This window comes from Gossypium arboreum, chromosome 13 (genome assembly GCF_025698485.1).
Source record: "Gossypium arboreum isolate Shixiya-1 chromosome 13, ASM2569848v2, whole genome shotgun sequence".
Classification (NCBI taxonomy): domain Eukaryota; kingdom Viridiplantae; phylum Streptophyta; class Magnoliopsida; order Malvales; family Malvaceae; genus Gossypium; species Gossypium arboreum.
The window spans coordinates 9,011,872-9,021,402 of NC_069082.1; the positions used below are offsets into that span (position 1 = coordinate 9,011,872).

The 9,531-nt window shown below is 30.2% G+C and overlaps 1 protein-coding gene across 1 annotated transcript; it reads left to right on the forward strand.

Annotated features, from left to right (window-relative positions):
• Positions 1 to 3,586: 3,586 nt before the first annotated feature.
• On the forward strand, positions 3,587 to 4,651 carry LOC108464556 (glycine-rich RNA-binding protein GRP1A-like). Its single transcript, XM_017764912.2, has 2 exons — positions 3,587 to 3,810; positions 4,086 to 4,651. The coding sequence occupies exons 1-2, from the start codon at positions 3,697 to 3,699 to the stop codon at positions 4,476 to 4,478; spliced, it is 507 nt and encodes a 168-aa protein (XP_017620401.1). The 5' UTR covers positions 3,587 to 3,696; the 3' UTR covers positions 4,479 to 4,651.
• The last annotated feature ends 4,880 nt before the right edge of the window (positions 4,652 to 9,531 follow it).

The following is a 9,531-nucleotide window of genomic DNA, read 5'->3' on the forward strand; positions in this document are numbered from 1 at the left end:
ACCCTTAACCATGTATTCCAACGTGCTCGAACCTACGTTTTCCTGCACTAGCAGCAATGTCAATGCTAATTGAGTTAAGGCCCAATCAATATTAATTAGTGATATTAAGTCAATAAGAGTTTTTCTTTTAGTATTCTTCATATATGTTTTACGGACCATGTTTGAGATTCGTGGTTACTTACTTGTCCATCCTAATAATGTCGTCTCTAATATTTAAACATGCATCTTCCGTTAAGAATGCAATGTGCTTTATCATTAATAAAATAAATCAATTATGAAACAATATAATTTTTTTACCACTAAGATAGAGCTCCTTTTTAAAAAAAATAAATTAGAATAGAACAATTAAAATAAGAGTGGTTTTCTAAGAACTAAACATTAATTGGTTAAACTACATTATTAGTTACTAAATTATGTGATAAAGAATAGTGGACTAAGATCGTATTCAAGTTATTTGACTTGAGAAAGATTCAGATCTGGCTTGTAAAAAAGAAATAAACAAATTTAGAAAGAAAAAAATACGAAAACACTAAAAGAAGAAATTTGAGAACAGAGGATAAATAAAAATAATAAATAACTAAAGAAAAGATTTATTTTATTAAAAAGTAAAAGATGGAACAAGTAAATCGATGGATATGATGGATAGATGAATAAGTATATTGAACTATTTGAGATATAAACCGCAACAAATTCAATTAATGGATCTAATCAACCTTTCAAGAAATAATTTATTGGCAAATTGAAGGATGAAGAATGAATTCTCACGACTCATTGAAGAAAATTGAGAAGAAAATTACTTTTAAAAATTAAAAGAAAAAAATCGTACAAAGAAACTAACTCCCTTAATTGAACATTTTATTAATGAAAAAAATTATGTCACTAATAAACAATGAAGAGGCTTTTATATAAGCTAGCTAAGTATATCTAATTAAAACTCTCAAGCATACTGAAATTTTAATTAATCTAAATAAGAAATAGTTTTAAGCTAAAACTTCTCATTTACAAAGAAATATAAAACTCCTAAATAACGTAAAAACTTAAAAAAAATCCAAAACTCGGAATAAATAAATAATGAAACTTAATAAATACAATATTGAACTCATATATAATAAAAATTAAACCTAAAAATCAAACCCAATATAATTTAAACTTGAATTAAAAGCCCGAAACTCATAATTTCAGTAATAATCCCATCCAGAAATTTTGCTCGCATAGTTTTCATTAGAACGGTCATAACTTAAGCTCCCAAACTCGAAATCAAATGATTCAAAGTGTTTTTTGAACTTAAGAGATATATGGAGACATCTCATTCAAAAAGTCATCAAAAGTCGATTGATTTTTCAATTTTGAAAATATACAGCTTTGGTGAATGAAATTTAATAAATTTCACCCAATTCATACATGTATCATTCCCGCTCTCCTTGAAAATATTCGTCCTCAAATATTGTCTTTGGTTGAATAAAAAAGAATATTTATCATAGGTGGAATGGGTTAATTGAGCTCTTTTCAAATGAACAACAAATTCCTAAAAGAATGAAATAAATCCACCGGATAAATTCAAGTTATTGTTAGTGAGAACATAATCATTCCTTTCTTTTGGATAGGTTCTCTCCTTCTTTACTAGAACTAAACTCAACAATAGACACAAAATCACACTTACTGTCTTCACAAACGGTGTCACCTGGAGTTTCTTGCTTATTCATATCATCATCATCATCAATGGTAGCACTAAAAGAAGACTCCTTAATAGGCTCGGTGCCATACGTATGTTTTTCTTTGCAACTTTCATCATTGGGTGATTAGTGAATTGGACATTAGGAATTACATCGATTTTTTGAACCACACTAATAACATTTCACAATAAGTGAGAGATACATCATACTCTCGTTTGCTTGTTGGCATTTTTTTTATGCTCTTCAAAAAGTCAGTTAAGTATGTGTATCCTGCTATGATCTTTGTTCAAATGCCATTCTTGACAAATCCATGAACAATAGAATATTTTTGGGCATTGGAAACAACATGTTCGTGCGGGTTTTTTACAAACACGACATCTAAGCTTTCTCCAAGATTTATTATTCTCCTCTTTCATACTATGTGTGTGTACCATTATTAGAGGCTAAAAAAAAAAACTCAAACAAGAAAAGTTGGTCAAAAAAAATTAACCCTCACTATTATGCACTCGCAATAAAAAAATAAACAACTTTAAGAGACAAAAAGTTGAGATTTTTTTACTTATAACTTTTAAAAAGTAATCAAACTCAATAATTTTAAAAAAAAGTGGGATCACTCTCTAACAAAGCTAACCTAAAACTTTAAGAAGGCAAACAAAAATTTTACTACAAATGAAGTAAGTTGCGCATAGAAAGGAGATGCAACTCTTTTTGTACTTATTAACACAATAAGAGAAAATGTGTTAGAATGCGTAATAAAATAAGAAAAGCTAAAAACAAAAGAATACCTAAAACTAGAATAAAAGAAAATAAGTTATCCAACAGAAAATTTGAAATAATGGAAAATAACTTGAATTTTTCGTTTATGATTTTCTCGATGTGCTAAAATTACAAAAATTAAATTGAACCCTCTTTATATGATAAATATCAGATCTAAAAATTTTGGTCATAAAATTCAACCTCAAAATTTTTTTATTGTTTATTTTAATTTTTTTAAAACTTGTTTTAAGTAAAATTTGCAAAACACTTTAGATAACACAAGAAAACAATTCAAAAATGCCAAAAATTGATGCCAAATGATAAATGATGGCAGAGGAAAGATTGCATTTAAGTTGTTCTATTTGAAAATAAAAATTTAGATATAACCTAAAAGAAAACACCAAATAAATTTAGGAAAACAACAAAAACAAAAATAAAAATTTGAGAACAAAGAATAAATATTCAAAACAATAAATAAATAAAAAATGAAAAAAATAAAAATGAAAGATACACACACAACAATATTTAAACTAAACTTCTATAATTTTCGACATTTCAACTTTATTAATAAACTAAAACCCTATTTATTATTTATATCAATATCTTATAAATATCTTTATTACGTAATATTGTTTTCCACGTATATATTGAGTATACATATATTTTGTTGCATAATCAAATTTTAATTTAAAAAAATTAAATGATTAATATATTAATAATTTAAATTGCTATATGATTCCAATAAAAAATTAACATTAATTTTTATTTTCAAAAGAAAATATTTAAATCCCCCCCCAAACAAAAAAAAAAGGAAAATCCAAAACCAAAGTAATACTAGGTCGTTTTGGTCATTCAGAAAAGAACCGAACTAAACGCCATAACATTCGGTGACAAGTAGAAAGCAACGAACGTGTGAGATAGATATTTTTGTAGGTAAGAAGATATTTTTTGAATGCCCTTTTTTTATGAGAGTCTCAACTGCTCAGAAATCACGTGACTGTGGGGCCCCTTTTCTGACTTAGTCACCCACACAACTAACCCTGGTTTATTTTTTCTCGATTTCCGGTTTACCCATACTATTCAGGGTTGTCATGAATTTAACCATGGTTAGCTAATCCAGCACTAATTAACCCTAATTCAGACCTCACACCCCCTATAAAATCATGGTTTAGGCCTCCTCTTTTTTAACCATTCACAGTTCTCTCCAAAATATCTGCTTTTTCTTAGTTTTCCTTTTTGTCCCTTGTTTATTTGATATTTCCCCCTCATGGCCGCCGCTGATGTCGAGTTCCGGTGCTTCGTCGGAGGGCTCGCATGGGCCACCGACGACCGGGCCCTCGAAGAAGCCTTCAGTGCGTTTGGTGAAATCGTCGAATCGAAGGTCCGTTTGTTGCAGGGATCGGACTCCAGATCTGACTTGATCCGACCCGATCTGGGCGCCCCTGTCATATGATCTGTGATCCTTGTTCTGTTCTTTTGTGTTACTTGTTACTTGATACTACTCTCTTGTTACTATTCTCTTTTAAAACTCTCACCGGTACGTTCTTTCTTCATCCCTTTGGGCCGAAGATCGATCGATTTTAACAAATCTTTTTTTTTTAATTTTTATTTTGAAATTTTTTCAATTAAGTAATGTTTTGTTGTTTTCATTTTCAGATCATTAATGATCGTGAGACTGGAAGATCCCGAGGCTTTGGATTCGTTACTTTCCGTGACGAGAAAGCTATGAGGGACGCGATCGAAGGAATGAACGGTCAAAATCTTGATGGAAGGAACATCACCGTCAACGAAGCCCAATCGCGCAGAAGTGGAGGCGGTGGCGGAGGATTTGGAGGAGGAAACGGTGGTTACAGCCGCGGTGGAGGCGGCGGCGGATATGGTGGCCGCCAAGGAGGATATGGTGGCGGACGCCGTGAAGGTGGATACGGAAATGGTGGAGGGTATGGTGGTGGTGGGTACGGAGGTGGACGCCGTGAAGGAGGATATGGTGACGGCGGATCTCGTTACTCAAGAGGCGGCGGTGCATCTGAAGGCAGCTGGAGGTCTTAAGTTTAGGTTTCAAAGTGGGCTTGGGCCTATATTGTTATGGGTTTGGTTTGGGTTTAGTAGTTAGTAATTTTAAGTTTCTCTATTACTGTTTGGTTTGGGTTCTCTCTTTTTTGATCGATGTTGTTACTGTTCTCTTAAAATCATAAAAATGGAATGAAGTGTCTTCTTTTCAATTTTCTGCCTTATTTCTTACAACCTTAGTGTTCTTTTAAAATAAATTTCAAAATTCATTATATTAAATCAAATTTTTATCTTCAATGATAAATTATACTAAAATTTAACGAATCCAAGTTATTATTTTTATTTAATTTGTTAACGCTTTTTGGTAGTGTGGAAGTTTAGTTTTTTATTTATTTTAATTTTTAATTTAACAAATTTCACTTTTCTAATATTTAGTTATTTAATTTCCTTGAAAGATAAGGTTTCTAAGGTATTCTTTTTGAGTTTTTTGAAGATTTTTAGTAAGATATTAATCCTTAGTATTAATTTAATCGTATCATTTTTAGTTGCATTTTCAAATGATTGAAAATTCAATCACAATTAGTTTTTTGTTTATAAACAAATAATTGTATTATTATTACGAATTTTAAATTAGTAAAAAATATTTAGTAGAAAATTACAAGATGACGATCAGAGGATTTTTATAAGAATGTCAATAGGAAATGAGGTCCTATGAGGTTGGCTAAAAAGAAAAGAACATGTTAATCATCCAGAGTTGGGCCCATATTCCCAAGTGGAGACGTAATCAACCTTTTATCTCTTCATTCCTCCACGTCTACTATGACATCAACTATAAATTTATTGAAAGGAATCAAATTAAGTTAATTTCATAATCTTTAAAAATTAAATTAAAATATTGTTTATATATTTATAATTAATTTGGTGGTGCGGAGATCTGTAGTGACTTGCGGAAAATGTATTGATGGCCCAGCATGATAAGAGAGATTGCTGAGTATGTTGCCAAACGTCCGACCTATTAGCAGTTAGAATTGATTTGTCATTCCCAAAGTTAGAGATGATCAACACAAGCACACACCATGCAATCTTTAGGTACAAGGTTGAATTAGGTTCGGAGCGTTATTTACAATTAGTCAAAGTTGTGTATAATAATAGTTTCCATTATATGGTTAAACTGATTATAGACATAAATTGTATGTTGACCTAGAATGAAGAGATATCGAGTTTTTAGTGAGAGATAAGGTATTCTTGAAAGTTTTTTCGTGGAAGAAAGTTTTACGGTTTGGTCGTTAAGGGAAGTTAAACCCTAGATTCATCGAACCATATGAAATTATAGAAAGGGTTGGACCAATGGCATATTGACTAGCATTATCAATGGAATTACAAAAGATACATGATGTATTTCATGTATCCATGCTTAGGAGATATCGTTCGAATTCATCTCATATTATTTCTGTGGAAGAAATTGAAATTCAACTTGACTTATCATTTGAAGAGGAATCGATTGAAATTTTTCCTTCAGAAGTGAAAGAGTTAAGAAATAAATGCATTCTACTTGTGAAAGTTCTATGGCACAGTCACAGAGTGGAAGAATCGACTTGGGAACCCGGGGAAGAAATGAGATCCCAGTATCCCCACCTCTTTCTATGTAAATTTTGGGGACGAAAATTTCTTAAAGAAGGGAGAATTTTAATGACCCAAAAATCAGTGGTATCAGAAAATTAGGTTTCGGGACCCCATTTTCGTAAACCAAAATATTTACGGAGTTATTATTTAGGTGAATTGAATTTGGTATAGGTAATTTTACCGAATTAGTGATTAATTAAAGTTTAGGGATTAAATTGTAAAGTCTAATTGCTATAGGTAAAAGGATCGAATACTTAAATTACAATTAACCTACGATTCAAAATAGAAAATATACCATGACTAAGCATTAGTGGGTCGACAGTAGCATAAAACGATGATTAATTTAGTGAAATGGGAGTTTAATTATTATAAAAAAGGTTAATTAACTAGTTAACAAAATTAATTTAGTATATATATGAAATTCAGTAGGGAGAAAGAGAAAATTCTTCTTCCCCAACTGAACCAAAGTAGGAAACAAAGAGGAGACACCATGGATAAGCGTTTAAAAGCTTTTAATCAATAATTGGTTAGTGCAATTCAATTTTTTTCTTGTAATTTATATGTTTTTGAGATCATGAGAGCTTAATCTAGCTACCCATGTATTAATTTTTAAAACTGTTAAAGTTTTGATAGTTTCCATAGTTGAGAATTGACATCTTTAGGTGTTAAATTGATAGATTTTAAGCTTAGATATGAAAAAGGACTAAATTTTAAAGCATAATTGATAGTTTCGTACATTATAGACTAAACTGAATAAAATGTAAAATTGACTATAGAAATAAAAAAAAAAGGAGATCCATGATGGACAATAGTGAAATCGAATTTACCATTTGGAGTTTTAAATTGAAAGTTATGTTATTCTTGATTTTAAGGACTAAATTGAATAAAATACAAAATTTATATAAAATGATAATTGATTGTGAATTTGGTTGATTATTGATGGTATTTTATGTTTATGTTAATTCGTAGCTAACGTCGACGTGGGTTCCTTGAACAGAAAATGAAAAACTAAAGTCTTTGGCGAATAGCTCAGAGTTTCTGATTTGTATTTCTAGAATTTGATTTGCTTAAATTGTTGCATAAGTGCATTGTATAGCACAGTAAGATATTGAGGTAAGTTGAGATTGATTAGTTGAATTGAATTGGCATAAAATTGAAAATAGTGCAAATTGACGAAAATGTGAAATTAACTTTGAATTGGATTGATTCATGCTATTATAACATATGTAATGACTATTTGGTTGATGAATTGAATATGATGAATTGTGAAATTGAAATATATTCAGAATTGAGGGGTTGTTACCCTATTAACTGTTTGGGCAAAGTCAAATATATTTGACATGTCATAGGATAGATTGAGTACGGGTTACTTTGACTACGTGTTGATGAGTGCTTGGCACAATTTTTACTTTGGTTATACTAATGAGCGTTGGGTGCAATCTATTTATTTCGGAATTGTCTGATGAGGAACTGGGTGCCAAATTGGTGTGTAATAGGCCAATTTTGGCCTGACCCAATTTATAAAGTAAAACCCAAAATAAATAAAATGTCCAAGTCCAATACAAATTTAAAACCCAAATCCCAAAACAATCCAAACCAAAACTAACCCAAATTAACCCCAGGCCCAAACTAAACCCTAGCCCACAAAACCTAAAACATTTTCAGCTAAAAGAAAACCCTAACACCCCCAAGCTGCCGCCGTAGCCTCTCCACAAAGGCCTTCCGCACCCGTACCTCCGTACACCTCCACGCAGCCTCCTCCGTACTTGCAAGAAGGACAATAGCACAAATGATAGACAAAATGTATTATTATTTTTTCTTTTTATTTACGGCTATATAAAATCCATACAAACATCGTTGTATTTTTTTTTACGAACGAATATACAGAGAGTAATCAAAATAGAAGAAAAATTCTAAAGGTGGTCATTTGATCCGTTTTCTCTTTTCTTTTTTTATCTTGATCATTCTATTTTTTCTTTTTTAAAAATAAACACAAAATAAAAAGGGACCGAACATTACCTTTTTGCGTTTACGTCGTCGTGGGGGAAAAGGAGGCTGCTATCTCCAATGAAAGATAGTAATTTTGGGGTTGGGGATTAAAAAGGAATTTTTTTTTCTTGTCACCGGCGACCGGTGGCTTCCACGGTGGTCTGGTGACTGGAGTTACGTCGAAGATAGAAAAAGGGGAGAGAGTTGAGAGCATTTTTCTATTTTTTTTTGAAGAAGAATGAAGGAAATGAATTTTTTTTAAAAAAATTAACTTTTATAGACTTTTGAAACGACGCTGTTTTGGGTCTTAACCCTAGACGCCAAAATGATGCCATTTTAGCCTGACCCACCCGCGACCTGACCCGATACCTGAGGATCCGCGTGTTTCTGTTTAAAAAGGGTTATTTCCCCTTTTGATCCTTCCTCATTTTTGTTACTATTCAATTTCGTCTTGTTACTTTTTTTATTTTTTTAATTTGACCTTTTTATTTTATTTTTTGCGCAATTTGGTCCTTCTATTGGCCAGAAGGAAAAGGCACATTCAGAATTTTGGAAATAATTTCCCTTTTAACCCCTCCTTCTTGACGCGCATTTTATTTTAGTCCTATTTTATTTTATTTTTTTATTTTAAAAATCTATCCCTAAATTCTATTAAAATTTTTTATCTAGTCTTTTATTACTATTATCATTATCATTATTATTATTATTACTACTATTATTGTTATCATTTTTTTCCAACAAATTTTATTTTATTTAATATTTCTTTATTCTTTATTTATTTGCTTATTTTCTATCTTTTTATTCTCTTTATTTTTTTAGTTTTATTTGTTTTTTACGATTGGACTGCAATTTCGTTCTAATTCCAATTTAATCCTTTATTTAGTTTTTAGCCTTTTTCATGAACTTATTTTATTTTAATATTATTTATTTATTTATTTTTGTTTAGCTTTCATTTTAAAATTCATATTGTTTATATTGGTTCATATTGTCATATGGTCATCTCATTTTTACTTTATTTTATTTTTATTTCCTTTATATGTTATTTTATTATTCTTTTATTACTTTTGTTTTTTAAAGTCGTGTCTTTTAATCACGCTTTTCTCGTTTATTTTATTTTACATTACTTTAGCTATTTATTTGGACTATGGTATTATCATTAAAATTTACTCTTCTTCATTTATACTTTATTATTTCAATATTCCGTCTATATGGTCATTTTGTGTTAATTCGTCATCACTATAGCATGCATTATGTTTAGATAATTAGTTGTCTTTATACTATACTTTAAATAAGATAAATACACATCATTTAAATATTACACCTTTTATTATTCAAAACAATTTTTTAAAAATAAGGCGATATTTGAATTTTAGAAATATGAGAAAAATCGTACCCTAACTTATGGAGTTTCGATTTTTCTCATTGAACCTAAATAGCCAAATATCTTTTAATTTTTTTTAAAATACATGAGTTTTAAGTA